Source organism: Lissotriton helveticus, chromosome 6, assembly GCF_964261635.1.
Source record: "Lissotriton helveticus chromosome 6, aLisHel1.1, whole genome shotgun sequence".
Classification (NCBI taxonomy): Eukaryota; Metazoa; Chordata; class Amphibia; order Caudata; family Salamandridae; genus Lissotriton; species Lissotriton helveticus.
This window is the reverse complement of record NC_136067.1, coordinates 1280023848-1280049937: the sequence shown is the minus strand read 5'-3', so window position 1 is coordinate 1280049937 and position 26090 is coordinate 1280023848. Positions and strand designations below refer to the sequence as shown.

At 43.1% G+C, this 26090-nt stretch overlaps 1 protein-coding gene across 3 annotated transcripts in view; it reads right to left on the bottom strand.

Annotated features, from left to right (window-relative positions):
- Window positions 1-26090, bottom strand: part of NINL (ninein like) — a 425470-nt gene that overhangs the window by 92222 nt on the left and 307158 nt on the right. For all 3 annotated transcript variants that reach the window (XM_078649025.1, XM_078649026.1, XM_078649027.1), the window contains 3 exons: window positions 20606-20710; window positions 19909-19957; window positions 19288-19572 (listed from right to left, as the gene is read on the bottom strand). In XM_078649025.1, coding sequence (XP_078505151.1) covers window positions 19288-19572; window positions 19909-19957; window positions 20606-20710 — 439 coding nt within the window. The remainder of the gene's footprint in view (window positions 1-19287; window positions 19573-19908; window positions 19958-20605; window positions 20711-26090) is intronic.

The window sequence follows — 26090 nt, the reverse complement described above, 5'->3', positions numbered from 1 at the left end:
CATTTTGCATTCACGTGGGTGGCAAACAGATCTATCTGTGGATGCCCCCACATTTGGAAGAATGGTTGAAGAACTTGTGGATGTATTTCCCATTCGTGAATCTGTTGTGATTGTCAACTCAACAGATCTGCTATCTGATTGTGAATTCCAGGAAGGTGTTCTACAGTCAGGTGTATGTTTTGAGGAATGGCCCATCTCCAAATGTTCTGCGCAAGCTGGGACAGTTGCAGAGAGTGTGTCCCCCCCCTGTTTTTGTATATAGTACATGGCTGTCATATTGTCCGTCCGGATTAAGACAGCTTTGTTTTGTACTTGCAATTGAAACGTTTTGAGTGCTAGGAAAATTGCTAGCAGCTCTTGGTGGTTGATATGGAACAGTTTTTGTTGGTTGTTCCATTGGCCTTGTGTGGTATAGTGTAAGAGATGGGCTCCCCATCCTGAGAGGGATGCATCTGTCGTGAGCACTATCTGTGAAACAGGTTCTAGGAACGGCCGGCCCTTTGTCAAGTTTTTGGTGTTCCACCATTGCAGAGAGCGATATGTACGGCTGTCTACCAACACCAGGTCTGTGAGCTGACCTTGAGCCTGATTCCACTGTTGTGCTAGACATTCTTGTAATGGGCGCATTTGCAGTCTTGCATGTGGAGCTATGAAGATGCAAGACGTCATCATACCTATTAGTCTCATGAACACTCTGGCTTGGAGAGACTGCTGGTGTTAAAAAATGGAGACTAAGGTCTGAATGCTCTGTATCCTGGCTGGAATGGGATACGCTACAGCTGTAGATGTGTCTATGGTAGCTCCTAGATACTGATGAACGTGCGAAGGCTCTAGGTGCGACTTGGTGTAGTTTATGGTAAACCCTAAGTCGTGCAATGTCTGAATTGTTTGCTTTGTGTGTTGGACACATGGACTGAATGATTTTGCTTTTATGAGCCAGTCAACGAGATAAGGGAAGACATGTATTTGTTGTCTTCTGAGATGTGCCGCTACTACTGCTAAGCACTTTGTGAACACTCGTGGTGCTGTTGTGACCCCGAATGGAAGAACTTTGAACTGATAGTGCTGTCCTTGTATGACAAAACTTAGATACTTCCTGTGAGCGGGATGTATAGGAATATGAAAGTAGGCGTCCTTTAGATCTAGTGTTGAAAGAAAATCGCCGTGTTGTAGTAGTGGGAGTACTTGTTGCAGAGTGATCATGTGAAAATGATCTGATTGTATGTAATGGCTGAGGGGCCTGAGTTCGAGAATTGGTCGTAGTGTCCCGTCCTTCTTGGGGATTAGGAAGTACAAGGAGTAAACTCCTGTTCCCTGTTCTTCTAAAGGAACTACTTGAATAGCATCATTTTGTAGAAGTGCTAGAACTTCCTGTTGGAGCAGAGTCATATGATCTGTAGACATTGGACGCTGCCTGGGTGGTATGTTTGGGGGGGTTGCTGTGAGTTCTAGGCAGTAGCCATGTTGGATAATCTGTCTCACCCACCTGTCTGTTGTGATGGGATTCCAGACAGGTAGGAACTGTGATAATCTGCCCCCCACAGTCGTGGAGTGCTGTAGGGGAAGCAGAGGGAAGTCACTGTTTGGGAGTGGAAGAGGAGCGGTTGTTGTTATTACCACTACCTCTTCCCTTGTTATTATTGCCTCTGTATCCTCCTCTAAAGTAGCCTTTGTTAGAGGAGGTCTGTGTGTGCATTTTGAAAGATGATGTTGTATCTGCGCCGGTTTGCTTAGAGCCTCCTCTATAAAAGGAGCGGCGAAAATAACTTCTAGTCTGTGTGGATTGTAATGCACCCATAGACTTAGCTGTGTGTGTCTTTTTTCATTTTTTCTAGTTTGTTGTCTACTTCCGGCCCAAACAATTGGTTTTGATTGAAGGGCTGGTTCAAGATGGTAGTCTGTACCTCCGTTTTAAACCCTGAAATGCGTAACCACGCATGTCGTCTGAGTATAACACTAGTATTGACTGCTCTGGATGCTGTGTCAGCTACATCTAGTGCACATTTAATTGAGGCATTGGATATTAATTTGCCTTCTTGTATGAGCTCTGTTGCCTGATCTTTGTATTGATCTGGGAGGTGCTCCATCAGTTTTTCTAATTGATCGTAGTGAGCCCTGTCATAGCGTGAGAGCAGGGCTTGTGTATTTGCTATGCGCCATATATTTGTCGCCTGCGCAGCAATCCGTTTCCCTGACGCATCAATAACTTTAGATCCTTTGTCAGGCGGGGGCGTATTACCAGAAGTCTGGGAATTAGCTCTTTTCCGTGCATTAGACACTACTAAAGAGTCTAGTGGCAGACGTCCCTTAATATAGACTGGATCAGATGGTGCTGGTCTATATTTCTTTGCTATTCTTGGATTTAACACCCTACAACGTACCGGGTCTTTAAATATTTCTGGAGCATGTTTAATGACTCCTTTGATCATGGGTAGTATTTGCGTAGACCTTTGTGACTGCTCAAATGTATCAAGTAAATAATCCTCATCAATGGCATCAGAGTGCATTGAAACCCAGTGGTAAAGGGCAGCTCTATTTAAGAGATTATTAAACCCAATACTATCTTCTGGAGGTGAAGGTTTTGTTGGGTAGGGCTGAGGATCAGGAATGTCGGGCACCTTGTGTGGTGGGAAGCCATATATATCGTCATCTCTAGGATATTCTGGATTGACATCTTCATCTACAGGGTATGTATGTGGCTCTGGTATGTCATTCCCCCCACCTAGATCATACTCTTCGTCAGTGTGGTGTGATGATGCAGGAGATAGAACAGGATAAACTGTAGGTTCAATGTAAGGAGGGATAGGAGAGGAAGGAGGGATAGGAGAGGAAGAAGGTGAAGGAGAGGAAGGGTGCATTGGAGAATTTGCACAATTCTTCTTTTTGGCAGGAACCACAGGTAGAAGTGGTGTGTCTGCTGGTCTCTTCTTGTGAGGAATAGCTTCCACATGTCCAGTTTTTGGATTGATATGGACTTTTCTTTGTTTAGGATCTGGTCTAAACAGTTCTTCTTCCTCTACAACCTTTTTTCGGTGCCAATAGGGGTTGTTTTGTGTTTTTTGCTGTAGGAGGCGTTATCGAATCCCGTGGCAAATTTTTCGGTGCCGAAGGTGGTTTCGGCTTGGTAGGCTTGTTAGCTTGTTAGAGGGTTTAGGTGTCTCTGAATCAGGCCTTGGAGCCTTTGGTACCGAGGTTGGAGATTTTGGAGTGGAGACAGGTCTCGTTGGCCTTGTGGCGTCGGACTCTGGCTTTCCATCTTTATTTTTGGAACCGGAAGGTTTTGGAGTCGGAGCTTTTTTCGGATCCGGTACAGTCTTCGGCTTCGGCACCGATGCATCTTTTGGTTTGGGTGCTGAAGGATCTTTGTCTTTGGGCACCGAAGGGCGTTTTGGCTTCGGTGTCAATGAATCCTTCGGTGTCGAAGGATGTGTGTGCTTCGGTGCCAATGGAGGAGGTGGAATTGGTACATGTGGTTTTGTCGGTGCCGAGGCACCAGAAGGCGTAGTCGTTTTCCTCGGAGCCGAGCCCGAAGACAGGATGTCTGAGGGATATTTCAGTCTCGACTGGGCCCCATGGGTGGAGTGCTGACCGTTGCCTTTGGCTTGGGTAGTGTCTGTTGTGCAGGGGCAAGAGTACTCACGGGTTGACGAGATGGAATCGAGTCGTCTGAGTCCTCTGCCTCCGATATGATCTGGAGATCAGGCTATTCTTCCTCGGCGACGAGTGGAGCCTCGTCCTCGGAGATGTCTTCGAGTGGATCCTCGCCCTCGGAGAAGTCTTCTTCGACGATCTCCTCCTCGAAGATGGCCTCCGGTGCTGGTGCTGACCTCCTCATCTCATGTCGACGTGCCCTCCGATCCCGAATGGTCTTCTTCGATCGGAAGGATGCACAAGCTGTGCAGGTCGACTCGTTGTGTTACGGCGATAGACAGAGGTTGCAGACCTCGTGATGGTCGCTATGAGGGAATTTTGCTCGACATACCGGGCATCTCTTGAATGGAGTTCTGTCCATGAGGAGTAGGCCGTACGGCTCCGAGAGGCCCAACGGCCCGCGTCGACGCACCGGAATGTAGCTGATGATGTCGAAAGTAGTCTATTCGTCGATAATGTTTGTATAAAGTTTTGGTTTTTTTCACTTCGAAGTTGTTGGAAAGTCTTTTCTACCCGGAGCGGAAAACTTTCACTGAACCCAGTGGCGGAAAAAATGGAGTCGACCATGCGCAGTATTGTACAAGGGAGGAGTCACCTATCTCGTGACTACAAAGACTTCTTCCAAGAAGACAACAACCTGCAATCATCTGAGCCCAACACCTGGTGGCGATCTATTGCAAAAATGTACGATCTGCAGCTCATATGCCTCGAACATAATTTTTTGGATTCATATGAGGTGAGTGTTGGAATACGCAAGGGGCTCACTTAGAAATGTACCAAATTATTAAACCTAATCAACCCACGAAAAAGGGATTACGATAGTCATAAAAAAACAATAATGGTGTCATTATATATTGCGTACTGTAGGATAGATTTCAAACTCTCAATCCATCCCCTTATGAATTAGAGAAAACGCAGTAAGAGCAATTTTAAAATGTATTCAAATGAATAAGTCTGAATGATGAATTTGATAGGGAAGATATAGTAAAAGTTTAACCTACTTGTAGGCTCGTCAGTGTATGAGATTAGAAGCCCATCTGGCGAGCGGACAGCATGGCTGGTCCGCAGTACAGTAAAGGCTAGGATAGATCTGGCTGAATACATTTTAAGTATAAATTGCATTACTTTTATGTCCCTTGTTGTAATATATAAAGGAAGAGGGAGGAATGAATTAGATGACAAAAGTATGATTGATTATGTTTTATAATGTGATTGGTCACAATACATTTCTTATTTTCAAAATATATGAGTTGTTTGTAATACAACTCAATGATGTTTTTCAGAAATGATTCTTTCATATTTATATTTGGTTGGTTTTGGTCTATCATCATCTCATAGGTAAGTATTACATGTTCGCTTATCAAATTGGTGGTGGTTTGATTCTGTGCCCTGATTCCATGTGGACAGTGAGGACTTGGGGTTTGGCTTATTTTGTATATGCACGAAAATGCTCCATTGCTTGAGAAGTAGCCCTACTACACTTGTCTCTACTCACCCCACACGTCAATATGTAAAGCAGGACCAAGAACTCCAACTTTTAATACATTCAAGGTGAATGTTCCTGCTAAAATGACAACCTACTAAATTGTGTCTCAACCCCAAGTCTCGCCCCCAAGTACCACACCTAGGGGCCCATTAGGATTGCGGGCAGATTGCCCCCGCCAAGCTGGTGGTAGCCACCGCTGGCCGGGCAGGGGCAATCCGCCCGCCATCCACACAGAAATGACCCCCGCCACATTAGGATGGCTGGGGGGTCCCCGGCGGACGTAAAGACCGTCCACCGCTTTTCCGCCTCGGTCGCCTTATTAGGATGGGCATTGGGGAATGCCTTTCCGTGGCGACAATGCCGCCACAGAAAGGCATGCGGAGACTCCCTGTGGGGGCCCATTGCGGGCCCCCTGGGACTCCGTGGGGGTGTGGGATGCACTATGGTACCCCTCCACATTTCAAAGTGCAACATGGCAGGCACCGCGTGGTGCCTGTCATGTTGTGCTTTGAGACGCACAACATGCTTTTTTAGCATTGCGGCGGGCGGTGCTTTCAGCACCGCCCACCGCAATGTTAAAAATGCGGGATGAACCCGCCACTGTGGCGGGTGCATCCTAATTCCAAGGACGGGACACCTGCCCTTATGGCGGGCGGTCCCGTTGTCCGACAGGATGGTGGGCGGACAAAGTCCGCCCGTCATCCTAATAGGCCCCCTGGTTTTTATGGGAGTGGACACATGCATGTCAGTGTTTAGAGTAGGGATTGAACACCAATGTAAAAAGTGACAATTTCTGAAGAAAAAAAGTCGTGAAAACTCTACAACACTTCAAAGAAAGGTCACAAAACGAACGAATGAGTCTTTTGCATGCATTTGTTCTGCTGGATATTGGAATAGTTTAATTTACTATTTCAATCCAGGGTGCACAACAGTAGGGAAGGTGTTGGACTTTAATTCCAACATCACTCCCCCATTCGGCCCCCCCCCAAAAGCAAGTCATTGTAGCAACTAGCGTGCAGAACGAATGCGTGCTAAAGAACCATCTGATCTGGTGCCAGCACTGTGAAGGTACACCATGATTCTGCTTCGTCCTAAAGGACGTTTGCTGTCTGATAGCAGTGGCAGCTCAGTCAGCTACAGAAGGTTACTAGCAGATTACATCTATTAATATGAGGGCAGTCTCAGGCTAGCGAGGAAGGGCATCTTTGGCAACACACAATATTTTATAACACATTTGGATTCACAAGAAAATGTGGTGATTTGTTCAAATACCTAAATTATTTATTTTGTGTAACAATACATTTGTATTTTTGTTTTGAAGGTTCACTAATCATGTCAAGGTAGATAACAAATAGGAGTGCACATTCCAGTAACCAGACCCAGAAAGGGGACTAAAAATCACTCATGCCTCCATGTCTTTAACCCACAACTTCACACTACAGAGACCAGGAAGTAACATTAGTCAAAAGGCAATAGGCTCACTATTCCAATAGGGAAGAGTCTTAAACGACCTTTAACCTTATCCTAATCTGGAGAAAACAGCATTGGCCTCAGTTTCAAAATAGCCAATTAATGGATAAGCTAAGACACAGAAGGTGTCCTCCAAGGTGCTCCACTTTACATCGATTTGTGGTAGATCTCTGGCCTGCCACTTAGTGAGTGTATTGTATGTAGCTCACTTGTGTGCTGACGAGCAGTAGCACTGTTGCCTCCTCAACAACATGCACAGTATGGACTCTTTGCAGCGTTTTGAGATGAAACTCAGCAACAGTTAAATCCTTTTCACATACATGTCCTCTAATTCTAAAGTACTGGATGAGAACAGCTGGACACACAGCCCACAGCTACATACAGTCACCAAGAGTGGCTTGGCATGAGGATTCTTTAAAAAAGTATTGTTCCCTTATGAGGCTATTCTTCCAAGAAAATAAGGATAATGTTACTTACCCAGTAAGCATCTGTTCGTGGCATGTAGAGCTGTAGATTCACATGCTTTGCATACTCTGGATGTTTGTAAGTTGTTTTTCTTTGAAGAAGTCTTTCCAGTCACAAGGTAAGGTGACTCCTCCTTTCGGTGATAGCGCACATGGACATCAACTCCATTGTTAGATTGTTTTCCCACAGAGGGTGAGAATGGAGTTGGTAAGTGTAGAATAGAGCTGTCCGTGCGTATGTATATAAAGTGAGAACTGCAACAACTACAGGTACCCGGGGAGGCGGGTGAGCGCATGTAAATCTACAGTTCTACATGCCAAGAACAGATGCTTACTGGTTAAGTAACATTATCCGTTCGAGGCATGTGAGCTGTAGATCAAATGCTGTGCACAGACTATACAGCAGTATACTTCCAAAGTGATGGATAACCTGTATTTGTTGCAGTTGTCTGAAACAGTGTCTTAAGTACTGCTTGGCCTACATTTGCTTGTTGCCTCACTAACACATCTACACAATAGTGCTTGGTGAATGTGTGCGGTGTAGACCATGTTGCTGCCTTACAGATGCCAGCTAGGGGAATATTCCCTAAGAAGGCCATAGTAACCCTTATCTTGCGAGTGGAATGTGCTCTGGGGGTATTATTAAAGTTCTTTTCGCTTTCACATAACATGTCTGGATACATTTCACAATCCATCTTGCAATGCCTGATTTAGATATGGGATTGCCTTTGTGTGGTGGCGAGAAAGCAGCAAAAAGCTGCTTTGTTTTGCAAAATTCTTTGTTCTTTACACATAATACAGTAGAGCTCTTCTAACATCAAGTGTGTGGAGAGCTCGTTCTGCTACAGAATAAGGTTAGGAAAGAACACAGGTAACTCAACTGATTGAAAAGCAGAAACTACTTTAGGAGGAAATGCAGGATTGTTTCAAAGAACCACTCTGTCTTTGTGAAGCTGAAAGAAAGGCTCTTGTATAATTAATGCTTGGAGTTCACCAACTCTCCTTAGTGAAGTGACTGCAATGAGAAAAGCAACCTTCCATGAGAGGAATTGTAACTGACACCTGTGCATTGGTTCAAATGGTGGACACATTAGTCTTGTAAGGACTATGTTTAAGTTCAATACTGGTGCAGGTGGGACTCTTGGTGGTATCACCCTTTTTAATCCTTCCATAAAGGCTTTAATCATCACTTGTACTCTGAATGGAGATAAGTGTTGTCTGTTTTGTAAGTATGCAGCTACTGCTGCTAGATGTAAGCGAATTGGTGTCTAGGCTAGTCGAGATTGCTGTAAATGTAACAGACAACAGATGATGTTCTGTACAGAAGCATCCAGAGGATTGATATTGTTACAATAGATAACAAACCGTTTCCATTTTGCTGCGTAACATGCCCTAGTAGTAGGCTTTCTAGCCTCTTTTAGGATATTCATACAGTCTGGTGGTAATTGTACATAAACAAACTCTATGACTTCAGGAGCCAGATCACTAGGATGAGTTCTTTGGGATTTGGATGCCTGTTTCTCCATGGCTCTGAGTGAGGAGACTGGAGGTGAGATGCAGCTTTTGGTGTGGAACTACTGAGAGCTCCAGCAGGGTGGTGAACCAGGGTTGAGGTGCCCATGTGGGAGCTATGAGAATCAGTGTGAAGGATGTTTGCCTGAGCTTCCGAACTACTAGCAGAATGAGTGGGAGAGGTGAAAAGCATAAGCAAATGTCCCTGACCAGTTTATCTATAGGGCATTGCCTTTGGAGAGCTGGTGTGGGAACCTGGATGCGAAGCTTGGGCATTTTATGTTTTGAGCTGTGGCGAACAGGTCTATGTGAGGAAATCCCCATTCCTGAAAGCAGGGGAGTAGAACTTAGGGATGAAGTTCCCACTCGTGGATTTGCTGCCTCTGTCTGCTGAGAAGGTCTGCAATCTGATTATATACTCCTGGAAGATTCTCTGCCAGGAGATGAATCTTGTGGTGTATAGCCCATTTCCAAATGGCTTGTGCTCAGCGTGACAGTTGGAGAGTGTGTCCCCCCCCCTGTTTTTGTATACAGGACATAGCTGTCATGTTGTCCGTGCGGACTAGGACAGCTTTGCCTATGAGGTTAATTTGAAAAGCTCTGAGCGCTAGAAACACTGCTAGTAGTTCTAGGTGATTTATATGGAGACTTTTGTGCTTTAGACTCCACAAACCTTGGATTGTGTGATCATGTAAGTGAGCACCCCAACCAATGAGCGATGCGCCCGCTGTTAGCACTGTCTGTGGAACAGGATCAATGAAAGGCCGCCCTTTGGATACATTTTGTGAGTTCCACCACTGCAGAGAGTGATGGGTGCGGCCATCTACCAACACTAGATCAGTGAATTGACTCTGTGACTGGTTCCACTGACTTACTTAGCATTCTTGAAGGGGACACATGTGAAGTCTTGCATGGGGAACGATCACGATGCAAGACACCATCATTCCTAGCAGTTGCATGAAGACTCTTGCTGGTAATGATTGGTTGGGCTGAAACTCTGTGAGAAGAGACTGACTACTGAGAATTCTGGCTGCATTTGGAAAGGCTAGAGCTGTTTGAGTGTCTATGGTGGCTCCCAGATAGGTTTGTGTGTTGGAAGGCTGCAGATGAGACTTCAGCGCATTGACTGTAAACCCTAGTTGGTGTAGTAAGTGAATTATGGCTTGAGTGTGTTGGAGACACTTCTGGTAAGTGCTGGCTTTGACGAGCCAGTCGTCTAGGTATGGGAAGACATAGATAGCTGTCTTCTCAGATGAGTTGCGACTACTGCCAGGCATTTGGTAAATACTCTGGGAGCAGTGGTGACTGCAAACGGTAGTACTTTGAATTGGTAATGTTGACCCGCTATCACAAATCTGAGATAGTTGCGATGGGCGGGATGAATTGGCATGTGGAAATATGCGTCTTTTAAGTTTTGAGTAGGCATAAAGTCGCCCTGCTGTAGAAGTGGGAGCACCTGTTGAAGTGTCACCATGTGGAAATGTTCTGGCAGTATGTAGTGGTTTAGTTCTTTAGAGCGATCCTTTTTGGGAATTAGAAAATACAGGGAGTACACGCCTGACCCTTGATATTGTAACGGTACAGGCTCTATGGCTCCTATTAGCAAGAGAGACTGGGTTTCCTGTTTGAGCAGGTGTAAATGTTCTGGTGACATTTTGTGTGAATGAGGTGGAATGTTTGGAGGATTGGTGGTAAGCCACAGGCAATAACCATGTTGGATAATTCCTAACACCCATTTATCTGTAGTTATGGATTGCCAAATGGGAAGGAATTGCAGAAGACGTCCCCAGACAGGTGTTAAATGATCGGGGGAAGGGTAGGCAAGTCACGGCTTGTTAGGGGAAGGGGAATTACGTGGTGTGGAACCCTTGCCCCTACCTTTGCAATTGTCACCTCTGTATCCTCCTCTAAAGAGCCTCTTGAGGATGAAGATTGATTGTTGCCTTTGTACGAGGCAGCAGTATTGTCTGAGAATGTGGTGTTGGACCCCCCACGGTAGAAGGAGCGATGATAGGAGCCACGATTTGAAGGAGACTGTAGGGCTTCTATTAATTTAGCTACCTCTGTGTCTTTTTTCCATTTTTTCCAATGCCTGATCTACTTCGGGCACGAAGAGATGCTTTTTATCAAATGGAGTATTCAAAATGGCTTTTGGATTTTAGGTTTAAACCCGGAAATCCTTAACCAGGCATGCCTCCTAAGTAACACAATAGTGTTAATCTCTCTAGCTGCGGTGTCAGCAGCATCTAAAGCACATCTAATAGAGGAATTGGAGATGAGCTTTCCTTCCTGTACTAAATCCTGAGCGTTAGCTTTGTGCTGATCTGGGAGATAATAGAGCAATTGCTCCATTTCGTCCGAGGGCGCTCTATCATACCTGGCTAATAGGGCCTGGGTGTCGGCTATACGCCAATGATTTGCTGCCTGGGCAGCTACTCGCTTACCAGAAGCGTCTAATAATTTTGACTCTTTGTCCGGAGGGGGCACCCCCCAAAGTTTGTGAATTAGCCCGTTTACTGGCTTTAGAGACAACCAGTGAGTCTAGGGGTAACTGGCCCTTTATAAAGACTGGATCTGACAGAGCAGGCTTCTATATTTTGTCTATTCTAGGAGTGGGAATACGAGCACGAACAGGGTCCTTAAATATATCACCGGCATGTCTCATCATACCTTTGAGCATAGGGAGAGTCTGACTGGATCTATGTGTACTACTGAGAGTTTCGAATAAGAAATCCTCTTCTAGGAATTCTTTATGAAGTTGTACCCAGTGATATTCTGCAGATCTAGCAAGTAATTCTAAATACCTTACATTGTCATCAGGAGGGGAAGGCTTTGCAGGGTAAAGGTCTGGGTCATTGTCAGTAGGTGAATCAGTATTGTAGTCTTTCCAGGGATCTATAGGTAAATACGTATCTCCATCATCGTCATCAGGCTGTGGTGGTGGCGAGTTAGTTGGTATGATAAATAAATGTTCTACTTCTGGAGATGGTGGTAAATGTGTAGGGGAACGTGGTGGAGGAGAGGGGCTAGTACCAACATTCTTCCTCTCTAAAGGAATCGTATACTGTATGTCCTCTGACTCAGGTTTGAGCTTATGAGGAAGTTTAGTAAGAAGATGTCCTGTATCAGGATTAATGTAAAGTTCCTTTGGTTTTGGGTCCGATTTGAGGTGGGACGTCAAAAATTGGATCCTGCAGCTGCGAAGGAGCATTTTTCGGTTTCTGGGTGGAATGACTTTTCGGCGCAGAAGATTTGGGTTCTGAAGCAGTTTTCAAATTGGGTCATGGGTTTCGGCTCGGGAGCAGCCTTCAGCTTTGAGCCTGAAGGTTTCGGCTCAGTGCCTAACATTGGCCGACTCGATCCCGAGCCGGAAGGCTTAACGGTGTGTTTTGGTGCCGAGACAGGACGCAGGGCATTAGAAACATCTTCTCTGGGCCGACCGTGGCCCGAAGGCAGAGATGGACCAGCGTGGTTAGGCCCAACGGCCTTCCACAAGACTTCCGATAGAAATTTTCCTCAACCAGTACGATACTCGGAGAAGTGGGATACGCGTACGGAACAATACCGAAGTGGGTAGAGTGGATTGCGCACGAGGGGTACCCGAAGAACAGTTTTGAACCGGAGCGCAGCAATACACATCCGGACCTAATGGCGGAAAAAGTACAATCTTATAATGGAGTCAATGCCCATGCGCACTATCACTGAAAGAATGGGTCACCTTACCTCGTAACTGGAAAGACTTCTTTGAAGAAAAACAACTTGCAAACATCCGGACCCAACACTAGATGGCAGGAGTATGCAAAGCATGCGATCTACAGCTCACATGCCTCGAACACTTAATTCCTTTTTCTGAGACAAAACAACCTTCTTAGTTTATCTTGGTAATAAAGGAATTACAACTGAATTGTGCCACCTGTTTGGCATTACAAGTTTTTGCTTGGAAGAATACTTTGGTTTTGTCTCACAACTAGTCTGAAAGTGAGTCTTTAAATGGATTTTGCTGTGTTGCCTTTTACAGGCAGCTATCCTTATCAGAGAAAGACAGCGAGACACCCCTTTCACAGATACAGTATGCTCACCTTTCAATGTCTGCTTGTTGCCAGAGTGGGAATGCTGCCTAAATTAAAACATACCAGACTTGAAAAACTCCAGTATTTTTTACTAAATCACCAGACATAACCCAAAAAGTTCTGGTCAGTTATAGATCTTGAAGTAGCAGCTTGTGGGCAATGATAGAAGATCCAAACCCCCAAACTTGCAATATAGGTCACTTCAACTAGTAAGGGCATCCTATCTATACAGTACAAGCAATGACCCAAAATGAGGTCAACTTATTAAGATCATGTAAAAATGACCAGACAGGACAAGGTTTTCTAACATTCGAACCTTTTATTTAAAAAAATTGTATAGAGCTTTCCAGAGGTCCATTGTTGTATTATTGTCTAACACTCACAAATTCTAAAAGGCAATGATGGGTGCCGATTACTGCAGCAAGCACCTATCTATCAACAGTGGCCTTCTCACCCTGCAGTCTGGAACATGACATTGGCTCAAACAGTATTCTGGTCTTGCGCTTGAGATATCATCCCATAAATGAGGAAATGGGCCTTGGGTCCCCAGACCCTTTTTTGATGTTGTTTCAGCATCAGTTCTCTGCAGGAGTAGTCAAAACAGAAGAGATGGGTTAGATCCACTTCTACAGAGAACCAACAATGTCTGCCCCAGATGTTCAGGAGCATCAATCTGTTTTCTTTTAAAGCTACGGTCACCTCTCCATGATTCCCTACCACCCTTTAATCTGATCTTCTTTTACCCCATAAGAGGCAGTTTACCACTACCTTAGAAATGTATTAATCTCACCCCTTACAGTTTCTTTCCAATATTCTTAATCCAACTTCCATAGCATTATATGCTATTTGTAAATGCTTTGGGCATCACCACGCCTCCCTTCCAGAACCTCAATATATCCTGTATTTTCTTGTGTCCCCATGCGAACCTTTCAGTAGTCTGAACTTGCTCAATGAGTTATTCCCATCTCTTTGTGTTGAAAGGACAGTGGACACCTGCTTTCCAGTGTGACTTACACTCCAACCACATGTTCATTCTGTTGAGCATCAATCAGTGGACTTTGGATTATAAATGCCACCCGTTAACCCAGTGAAAATATTCAGGCAGGCAACAACTCCTATGTGATGTGATGCACCATGTCAACCTTTTCAGGTGCCCAATGTGCATTTAAGTAAAGCATCAGCGTGCACACTTCAACAGTTCTCATTTCCTTTCTATTGCTATTCATAGCATTAAAAACTTTGTGGAGAGGTGAAGCATGTGTCTGTAATTTTGAGGAAATAAAAAATTGTGATCAGTTAAAACACTCACTGAGTATAAATAATGTTTGTCTTGAAGTACTGTATTCAATCTGAGGCATCAACACACCATGAGGACACTAATAATATTGGTTTTGCCTAAGTTGGGGCCTCACAAGAGCTAGTGCACGTTTACAGTCTAGAGGTCTATTCAGATACTTTATACAGCTCAAATTCAATAATTACAAATACATTTCTCTAAATACAAATCACCTGGCCTTAAGTGCATTACTTCGTAATGCTTAGATTAGTTCACAAATCAAGAAAACAAATATCAAAAGTAAACATATAGAAAATTCTAATAACTGCTAAATGTTCTCTGGTGGTGGAAATAGAGACACCAGAGAAGTGTTCGCTAATTTATGTACACAAAATGAATACTTTGGTCTGGTGAGATTTTGTATAGCAGGAGTTCTAAGGACAAAACCAAAACTACTCAATAGTGCCAGCGTCATCTGCTAAGCAAAAAAATACCCTTTCTTTGGGGGGAGGGGCTCAACTTTAGGGGCTTGTCGTTCAGGTAAATAAACGCATGCATCCTTGTAAGTGCAGATAGATTACTGCCACCGCCAAGACCATTGTGAAGATCAAAGGTGGTGACATAAGGCCTAAAGGCAAATTCGGAATTTTAAACCTTTGGGTTACATCATAGAAAAATATATTTTCTGTGGGCTGTAAGAAAGGGAATTTGGAGATTTGTGTCCCGTATGTGGAACATCGCCATGTAGTTGTGTCCCCTTAACACCACTACAATTGGCAACTGAAAGACTATCTTGCACCTTCATTTATCGGTCTCGCCTAGGCAGCGCTTGCGCGGTCCCTGCGAGACATGCTGAATTCAGGATATGGGCATAAATCTCCGCCCACTTTCCACCCATCTTTTTAATTGGCTCCTATCCCTGTCCTTTGCAAATGGTGGCTTTTCATTTGTCAATAGGTTTAGTAGTCCCTCCTTAGCACCGCCTTCCCTCTTCTTGTTACATCCCATGAGGACACCCACTGGGTATGTTGTTACTCCCTACCCCGAAACCAGTCCCAGAGTGCCTGTTTCCAGTCCAGGGAGGACCTGGCCTTGCAGTTCGGGCTGGACCGTACCCATGGGGAGGAGGGTCAAGACTGATTTGCAAATGGCTGGGTCAAACTGGGGTGGCGTGGTGAGCAAAAAACTATGGATTAAACCCAGATCTGTGACTGGGGGGGGGGGTGAATGTTTGATTTGTTCAGCATTCTGTCTATCACCTGTTCTTTTTGCTGGAATGAAAGATAAACCTCAGTCACAAACTAATAAAGGAAATGTATAAAGCGGAAGCAATGAGCCAAGTAGGTATCCTGGCAATAGTTGATAGAACTGAATGATAAAAGCAGTGATTATACTAAAATAGAGAATATAACAGTTTTCAGTTTTTGATGGAAAGTGAGGAGATTGGTTTGGGACCTAAGAGTATGAGGAAGAATACTCCATAGATCAGGGGACAGGTTCGAGAAGACAAGTCCGCAGCATCATGCTTGGCAGACAGCTGGATCCTTCAGCAATTTGATCTAAATCCAATTTGAAAGTCTCAAAGAGTATCACTGTGGATGCCACAGGCACCAAGATGTAAAAACCTTCACGAAAATCCTATGGCCTACTTTAAGCAAAGAGATGCCATCAATTACACAGAATATGAGCACTTTTTCTTTGAATTCATTTTTATTCTTGGATAGTGTTTACAGAAACAAATTCTGCCAGAATTAAACATGTGTGTTCCTTAACAAGATTGTTAAAGAGAATTAAGATCTAACACTAAACAACTGACAGCTTTAAATTAGAAATTTGTATGGCAATGGTAACTATACGTTTCAAAATTATTAAGAAATGTATTAGAGTTCGCAGTTTACTCTTTGCAACATAACACAAGCCATCTATAATGGTTCATCTATCTTTTAAAGAGGTAGAGTGTTACATGTGCAGAAAATACGTGTATTGCACCAGAGGAGCTGTATTGCATTGCACCACGGAGCTGAACTAAAGAACCGAAAGACACTGCACAAATAATCCTATTCTTTGAACACGCACGCATGGGACGCCAAATGTGATGTTACTTGTAGATAATTATGTCTAGCAGGCTCAAACTGACATTGGATCATTGTCTCTTTTTTAGAAAATCATGAGAGTGCAGTCTATCCATGGTGGGTTTGGCATGTAGCTCAGAGATGTACCAAGACATGTTGCAAAGGTATGCGAATGTACGATTGCACGATGCTCGAAGGATAGGCTCTGCAAAAAGGCTGCTGTTTGCAGAGACCAGCATAATATGAATGTTACTCTCAACTTCTTTCCCTCAGTGTGTGACCATATCGTCAAGGAGTGAGGTTTAAAATTGATTTTACAGAGTACATATGCTTCCGGGGTTCACTAAAATCACTGGTTTACACAGGGAAGGGTGACACCAGGCAGAGGATATGCCGCATCTTTTCGGCAAACCTCTAAATATCCTGGCAATGCCCCATGTTAATAGCATCACCTCTGACGTGCTTCACCAATGTTTTTAAGTGCAACTTTTAAAGAGAATATTATTTGTGGTGTACCTGTGAAAAACACAAAAATGCTTACAAAGATGTCCTGTTTTGCCTAAGAATAACTTCTCCCATCGTGAACATTTTGTACGAGGAGTTAGGAAGAAGTCTCATCTTTGCATCTTAAAAGACTTGGAAGGAGATTATATCTCCAGCCACATGTCTTTTAAAACCCTCCCTTTCTACATCTTTTCGTTCATGCAGTTTTACCTTTGAGTGATACTGCAGCTGTTTGAGATCTTCGCCTATTCCTTTTCTTTAAAGAAGCCATGATCAGTTCATGAATTGAAAATGGAAGAACGTTTTCCTATTTCTGAGAGGCTTGAACTTACCACTTTAGAGCCCAAATCTACTTCTAAAGGTCTTGTGTTCCCGATTTCCTGCAGATCTACTGGCAAAGTCCTCTAAAGCTGCCCACTAATTGCTTAGGAGGCACCTCCTTCCACAGCCTTTGTTTCATCTAGACACCAGCAAAGCTGGGTTCGCTCTTGATCTAAGGTTATGTTCTGATTTGTGTGACGATAATCATAAGTATGCAGGACCTCTTGTGTGAATTACTGTACACACCTTAGTGTGAATCTCACATTTAACCGCGGCCAATACGGGCAACTCGTAGAGGCCCACCTTATCAGAGCTTCCAATCAGCAGATCACCCTTATGAGGACAGCCCATATATAGTGAGCTGCAACATTTGATCATCCTTACAAGTGCCAATCTTGCTTGAGATATCAGGATGAATAGGATATTTTTTTCAATTAATTCACACAATCCCTAAAAGAAAAAAGAGGATTCAGGGACAGATGAAATTATCACTGATATATTTAGGAATGATGTGGTATTCTAGATCGGCCAGCTTTAATTGGACATCTGAATTTGTGCCGAGGGGAGCAAGAAGCAATGAGACGAATCCAGTGTTTTTACAAATAAGGATGAAGGAATTTATTTGAGACAGCATTAGACGCAGAGAAGTCAGCAATGATTTGGTGGACGTTTTTTCAAAGTGATCATTAGAGACAAAGAACTGAAATGAAATATTCATGTGTGAAACATGGGTCGGCACTTAGGAGGCGGTTGCGGACTCACAATGAATGAAAATGCTCGACCAGGAGAACCAGTGGAATTGAATTTGAATGTTCTATTAATTGATGATTTACACTTTTCGTTGCTCTTTTTCCTCTTACCACATTTAAGCGGATATGCATCAATATGCAGCCACGTATGTAGCTGTAGATGCAAGTTTTCCGAGTTCTGTATGTTGCAGGAATACATTGCATGAAAAAAACAGATTTAAACAAAAACATGAACAAGACTACTTCTTAGCTTAAGTTATTCCTCTTAGGTTCTAGACTCTCCAGGCTTTCACTTACAACAAATGTATTAGTACTTAGGTTTTGAGATCTGGCATTTAATCCGAGTTATGATTTGAAAACATTTGTTTATGCAACTTGGAGGCTTTCACGTTATTATGATATTCACAGCACATCGTAGAAACTAGAACTAAATCACTGATACTACTTTTATGCAGGTAAGTCAGGGTCGGACTGGTCGTAGCGGGTATCAGGCAAAAGCAGCTGGGTGGCTGGCCCGCCAAAATTTCCAGTGCTACTTAGGGTTCCCAGTCCGGCACGTGTTAGTGTTGGGGAGTAGCTTCACTCGCGCGACCAATGAATCAACATATTTTGCTCAGGAACACAGGTAAAGGGTAGAAACTGCAACCGCTGATACAGATATCAATAATCTATTTAAGAATTGAAAATAATTTTTGATCGATGGCTACTCCAACACTAGATTATTCATGCAAGTACAAATGACCAACTCTCAGCTCATCAGCCCCTGAGTCTGGGACAAAACCACCTATTAACCTATGCTTAACCTATGCTAAAGCAGGGACAAAACTGTGAACCTTAAAACCACTTGTTCACAAGGTGGCCATTTTTATAAGGACTACAAAGGCATCAAAATAATTGCTGTTGCGTTTTTAATGCAGTACAGTGGAAAGAGAAGTTGTGTAACATTAGTGCTAAGAGAAAACTCTAATGACTGCACCACTGTTGCACAACAAATCAATTTGTTTAGAATTGTTCATTGTCATGCACACGTCCCTACCGGCATTTTATTAGAGATTGGCCCTTGTTACAAACAGAGCCTACCACGAACAGAGATGTTTAAAGGCATCTGCAAAGTGGCCTCTGGCCCAGGCCCCTGCCTCTCAGGGGGGACCCAGATAGAGCCAGCTCTGTTCTTCAGGGTTTCTCGCCCCAATGACCTTAACCCCTTCGACGCTCATGACGAGCTCAGCTCGTCATGAGTTACGCCTCTCGTACGCTCATGACGAACTGAGCTCGTCATGAACCGCGCCTTTTTTTAAAACTCAGCGCAGCGCGGAAATCTGCACCGCACGCATGCGGTTAAACAGATTGTTTTAAATATCTTTTTCCTTTAATTTATTTTTAGTGTGGATAATGTAGGGAGTCTATTACAGACATTTGTCAGGGAAATATTTGTTTCAACACTGCAAAAAAAGGTTTCTTTTAGATCAAAACTGGACCTAACATATGAGAAATGTGAGGGTGTCACGGAGATTATTTGCAGTGATATTAGTGAGCTGCCTCTGTGTGACAATATTAAAAATACATCACTATCCTTAAAAATTAGATGTAAATACATTTAGAATTGAGACTCATTTGGACTAGTGTGCCTGTGCACTCAGTGACCTGGCCAGAGATGTATACAAATACTAAAGGATAACACTAGAATCTAGTTTAGCAGAAGAGTGTCTTACCGTTTCCTTTGACCTGTGCAACTCTTGTGCAGCCTGCCCTCTCTCCCGCAGCCATGCTGATTCCTGCTGATGCTGCTGCTTTTCAAGGCTCGTTACAGTCACCTGCAGTTGCCTGGCAACAGCTGCTTCATCTTCCTTCTGATCTGCAACCTCTGCCAATCTCTGGTTCAGCAGCTGGATGGTATGTTGGCTCTCTTCAGCCTTGGCACACAGATCAGAGATGGCGTCACTCAGTTGGAGGTTTCTAGTGCTTAGCAGGGACACCTCATCCTTGAATGCCTTGTTCTAGAAATACAATACAATGATTTGGCATGGTAAAGGCTAAAACTGCCCCTCCCACGTGAAACATGAATGCCTCTTCTGATCTCAGTGTACAATAGAAATGCACCCAGTGAATAAAATGAAAAAAAACGTATTTGGTACAAGCAGCTTACCAAGCATATATAATGTTAATGTGAAGGCAAGAAAGTGCTGAATCGATGTTAATACCTTGCTTGGTACTGAAAGGCATGATACACAAAGGAGCAAATGCTGAAGATAATTTTCATCAGAAACAAATGAGTCATTTTCATGAACCACAAATATATTGAATCAATGAGTTCATGCACTGTTCCCAATTACCTCACTGCTCAGCGCTACAATGTCATTTTCTAACTTCTCTGTGGTTTTCCTAGAGAAAAAGTTGGTAAATAACATTGTAATCACACACTACTCATATAAAGCAGAAGATAAACAAAAAGAAAGAACATATACGTTTCTTACAATGTTACCATGTGCATTACCTGTTAAATTCAACAAATTTACAAAAGTCAAATTCTAAATGAATTACACAAAGCAATAAAAACAATGCCTCCAATATATTTATGAAGTCAACAAAAATACAGTACAGCTATCGACCTAACACACATCCTCTGCGCCCTCCCCTACATCCCAGAGTAGTGCCTGGGAAAGTCAAAGACATTAGAAAAGATGGGACCAATCACTACTACCGTCCACCATCTTCTTCCCTCAATCTACATTTCTGTCTATATGAACAAGAAGCAAACCGCAGGGTTTGAGGACACGCTTCTGTATAGGACTGCAAACGACTTCCCATTCAACTGTGTACAATATTTTATAATCTAAGAATTAAGATAATAATACCCTTTTATGACCACAATATTATTAACTGTGTAAAGGGGACAATAATTCAAGAAAACAACAAGCACAGTCTTTATCAATCTGTATTGAATTGTCCACACAAGCAGCCTTTCACGTTTTCTTCACATGCGCTCATCAGATGTTTTCATAAATTGTAATTCCTTGCACCATCGCTTACTTTTGCCTACTGTTTTCAGCTGCTGAAGCATCCAGGTTTTGCTGTAATCTTTCGATATTATTTCTCAGCACACAGTTGTCTTCAGCCAGTCGATTTATCTCAATTCTAAAAAGGAAAATATGTTGAATGATTTAGGAAACAAAATATTTTGTGTACATTGCATGAAACTATTTGAACTGTATGGATGTTGTTAATTTCAAGCCTTGTCATACGTAAGCAAAGTATGTATTCCTTCTTAAAAAACGCCAAGTTTATTGCATTTACAGTTATTAGAACAGACCATGTCAACCATTTCAGATTCCAATATAAAAAAACATTTGTTTAAAAATAGTTCTCCTGATCAATATCTGCTTTTAATCACAGTGCGTGATGGATTATTTCCGAATTAAAAATAGACTAAGGAAACAGGTAGTGTAAATTGCATAACTGTCTACCTCATTAGGTGTTAGCCATTTTGTTTGGGCTCTAATGAAGATGTCCCCTAAATGCTCCCCCTATGCTTCATATCCATCAGCACCAGGTTACTTTCTTTTTTGAGGCAGTAACAGTGTGGTATGGTATTCTGAAGAAGGTGAAGTGGTAGGAAAGGGAATCAAAGTATATTAGCAATAAGACATAACTATTGGAAGAAGTAACTAATTTACATGTCCGGATAACCTCTTCTTAACATTTGCGACTTTTAGAACACACCAACAACTGATAAAATCCAAAGGAGATTGCTAAGCAATAACATGCTGATGAAGTGATTTTTGAAACACTATGACAAAACTGAACATCACACCTTCAGCCTTGCGTCAAGATGAGATTTACAAAACAAATGGGGCTTTCACCGAAGTACTTTACAAATCTCATGGAACAGGATATTTACCTTCAGTTGCAAATATCCTCGGGTAGAAGAAAGGCCAGCACAGGAACAAAGGCGGATGGGAGTGTTAGAGGCAAGTTTGTTTGTTATTGTCTTGCCCATTGATCACATTCTACCACCACTTTTTACTTTCAGGCACGTCTGTGGAGGAAGGTCCATTTAGCAGGGAATGCTGTAATTTCCCTAATTTCCCTCTCTGATCAAATTTGGACAGAGGCAGACAATTCATGGTTGAGAAGCTCAACATAGAGCGGCCTCATCATGCAACCGGCTTTGCCATCTTATACTATATTTTTTTGTAACAGTCCGCCTGTGCTTTGGATGAATGCTCCACTCCAAAAATATATATGTAACATTGCGTGTAGTCTGATCTGGCAGCTTAAATGTGTAGTTTCACATTTTGATGATGAGTAACATTGCACAGGAATATGCAGATACAATAAAGGAGAACAGATGCTAGTTCCACTGACAGTCTGGTGAACTGGAAACAGACGACTGAGGACCTGAAAGGATTAATGATTAGGGACCCTTAGACTGCTGTCCACTTTGCAAAGGGTTGATCTACCCACAGGAGCAGTGGAGCACTTTACAGGTAACGTATTTGATGATAACACAGAACATACTGAAGGGAGGTGAACAGAAGGTCAAATTAGTATTTGATATATAGTTTGAAGAAGGGTGTATTAAGTTCCTTAAGGAAAGACAGCAGATCTGGATTAAATCTCATGGTGTCAGAGATAGAGTTTTATAGTCTTGGTGCAAATCATGAGAAGTTTTGATGTTTTAACTTTATTGAATTTAGTAAGAATTCGCCTGTTTCTTATATGACTTTTTCCATCTGCGAGTTGCAGTTTGTCCTTCAAGTAGGAGGGAAAGCCAATGTGAATTGTTTTGTGATTTCTACATGTGATGTTGAAGTTTACCCTCGCTTCTATGTGGAGTCAGTGGCATGGTTTAAGGATGGAAGTGATTTTCTGACTTTCCGATGGCTCCTGTACCATGTCTTGCAGCAGCATGGAGAATAGCTTTTAGATGAGGAATTGAGATTTTGGAGAGGTCTCCTAAGACTGCTTTTTTTCCCACTGAGCTGTACCTGTACTGTTTTCTAAGGTCTTGAGTGTGGCAATGCAAGTTGGATTTAGTTTCCAGGGTAAACGTAATTAGTAGGGACCAGATTTCGTAGGAGGGGATGTGAACTCTTATAAACCAAAATTTGTACCTTTCCTGACATCGCAAATGTGATGTTGATGAATTTCTCCTGAACCAAAAAAAAAGTAATGCTTTCAATCATGTTGCATGACGGATGGCTCGACAAGTGATATTAACTGCTTATGCGTTCCGCTGCTATTTATAAGCCACGAAGGGCTATGAAATGCCGCTATTTGATATTCTGGTTATCTGTTCTGTACATTTCTGGGAAATGACGACAACGTTTTTAATTCAAAGAAAGTTGTACACAAATGTAAGTCAATCCATCTGCCCACTGTGTGCCCTCTAGGTTTTTGCCTTATTAACTTTTCTCTTTGGCCTCTGCAAGACCCAGAAGCCTGACTAAAAAGCATCAGACTCTACCTACTTATTTAAAAACTGTTCAATAGCACTATCAGCACTACTTGGTGATATTAGGGAGGACTGAAACTTGAAAGGTCAGTTTTTAATTTTATTTCTGACCAGTACATTTTGAATTGACTGCTCTTGGGCAGGGAAATCCCTGTCTGCACTTGTGTACACTTTTGTTATTATGTCTTGAGGAACATAAAACTTAATGTGTTTTCTGCCAACCACAAAATGAGGGCTATTGGCCCATGGATAATAATATCCAACAAAAATATTGTTTGTAAATTGTAACTTTTGAACTTCCGAAAGGTGGCAGATAGAGACTTTGAACTGGGAAGCAATATGAAAAATAGATGTGATATCATAATTAATATATCTAAAATTGGAAATATAGTTTTAGTACACCAGCATATTTATATATGAATCAGTGACTTCTTGAAATACACAAAAACAAGCCCCTCTCTTAAATGAAATCCAATTACAAGATGCAGAAATACTACCATGATAAAGACATGCTTTGAGATCAGAACAGCTTTCAATCACAGGTGCAGACAAGGAGAGTCTAGTTCAGGTATTGATCAGCTGGCAGAACACCGTAAGGAAATATTAAGTATTATGACAGCAACTTGCATCGAGTAACTGTGTTCTGTTTGACTCACTAGCACCTAGGCCTGTGGGGGGTGGTTCAGTAACACAGAGATCAGTGGGGGTTTACATCACTCTTTAGTGGAAAAAGCAAGGGTTTTGTTAGAAATACCATCCTGTAGAACCACAGTGCTTTTTTAGGTCTCGTAGAGAGACCTTTTCCGATCCATCCACTTTTTTATGATGAGGATTCTCAACAGTTCACGTGAAATCACGTTACCACAAGTTCCTTCGTGCACGAGCTTACATTTCCCCACAGGCTTCCCCATGCCAGCAGCATTTGCCACATCAAAGGCTTCAGCTGCCCGCCCCCCGCCGTCACTTATTCACGGCTGCGCCTCGCATTTCCCCACAGGCTACCCCCTGCCAGCAGCATTTGCCACATCAAAGGCTTCAGCTGCCCCGCCCCCCGCCGTCACTTATTCACGGCTGCAGGCCGTGCCTTGTTTACTTTTGACATAAACATTGCCCGCAGCGAGGACAAATGCATACACCCTCCCATTCCTTGCAAAACACTCACACCGCTTGTCTTAACATATTCAAAACTGCACTGATTTGCAAACACAGGCAACTTTTTAACTATCTAATTCTGTAACAGGGGCCACTTTTATTTTGGCCCTGGCCTATGTTCCGTCCCAGTTTCTGTGCAAGCACGGACGGCAGAGAGGGTTAAGAACGTTGTTTTCACATGTTGCTGCGTTGAAAGCTTTTTCCAACCCCTTCATTTTCTTCCCCCGCTGTCTGATATTTGAGCCAGGACCACAACTGCATACCATTTTTCGGTTGCTTGATTAAAGCCAGTTTTCCCCACAGGTCACATCATGAACGAGACACACGTTTTTTGTCAGGAGAGCCGCTACTGGCAGAAACCGCTTTACAGCGCTTGCTCGCAAGAAATTAGTAACTTGATCCTCAGCCTGCTTTATGCCAGCTTTGTAATTATAATATTCCAGTGGTAAGTCAGACATTTAGGCCAGGAGGAATGCAGAAGACGTAGTCGACTCTTTTTTTCAGTATTGCTTTAATGTTCGTCTCTACAGTGTTTCAGGCATTTCATAAAACATATAATCTTCCTGCCGCTCTCCACCCTTTCCAGGGTTTGTGTGACCTTGTATCCTACCAGATGACGCACATCCTTTTTGGAAGCCACAATGAGTGAATGATTATCTTTACTTGGTACTATTGTGAATACGTAATCCAGAAACCCAATGCACTTCCACACAGGAAGTGTCCTGTGCGCTCGCATTTGTGCTGTGCTTCGGTGTGCGCTTCCAACCAATCTACTGCGTTTGGGAGTGCCACGCGCTCTGATTCTGTACACTGCCTCTCGGAAATCAGTCACCCGCCCCCGCCGTCACTTATTCACGGCTGCAGGCCGTGCCTTGTTTACTGTTGACATAAACATTGCCCGCAGCGAGGACAAATGCATACACCCTCCCATTCCTTGCAAAACACTAACACCGCTTGTCTTAACATATTCAAAACTGCACTGATTTGCAAACGCAGGCAACTTTTTGACTATCTAATTCTGTAACAGGGGCCACTTTTATTTTGGCCCTGGCCTATGTTCCGTCCCAGTTTCTGTACAAGCACGGACGGCAGAGAGGGTTAAGAACGTTGTTTTCACATGTTGCTGCGTTGAAAGCTTTTTCCAACCCCTTCATTTTCTTCCCCCGCTGTCTGATATTTGAACCAGGACCACAACTGCACACCATTTTTCGGTTGCTTGATTAAAGCCAGTTTTCCCCACAGGTCACATCATGAACGAGACACACAGTTTTTGTCAGGAGAGCCGCTACTGGCAGAAACCGCTTTACAGCGCTTGCTCGCAAGAAATTAGTAACTTGATCCTCAGCCTGCTTTATGCCAGCTTTGTAATTATAATATTCCAGTGGTAAGTCAGACATTTAGGCCAGGAGGAATGCAGAAGACGTAGTCGACTCTTTTTTTCAGTATTGCTTTAATGTTCGTCTCTACAGTGTTTCAGGCATTTCATAAAACATATAATCTTCCTGCCGCTCTCCACCCTTTCCAGGGTTTGTGTGACCTTGTATCCTACCAGATGACGCACATCCTTTTTGGAAGCCACAATGGGTGAATGATTATCTTTACTTGGTACTATTGTGAATACATAATCTAGAAACCCAATGCATTTCCACACAGGAAGTGTCCTGTGCGCTTGCATTTGTGCTGTGCTTCGGTGTGCGCTTCCAACCAATCTACTGCGTTTGGGAGTGCCACGCGCTCTGATTCTGTACACGCGCTCTCGGAAATCAGGGCCCCGCAGATGGATGGCAACATACCCTCCAAATACCACTCAGTGCCACATAATTACACACCACATCATTACACTCTACTGAATGCAAAACACACTCCACACAATACCACTCAGTGCCACATAATTATATGCTACATAAT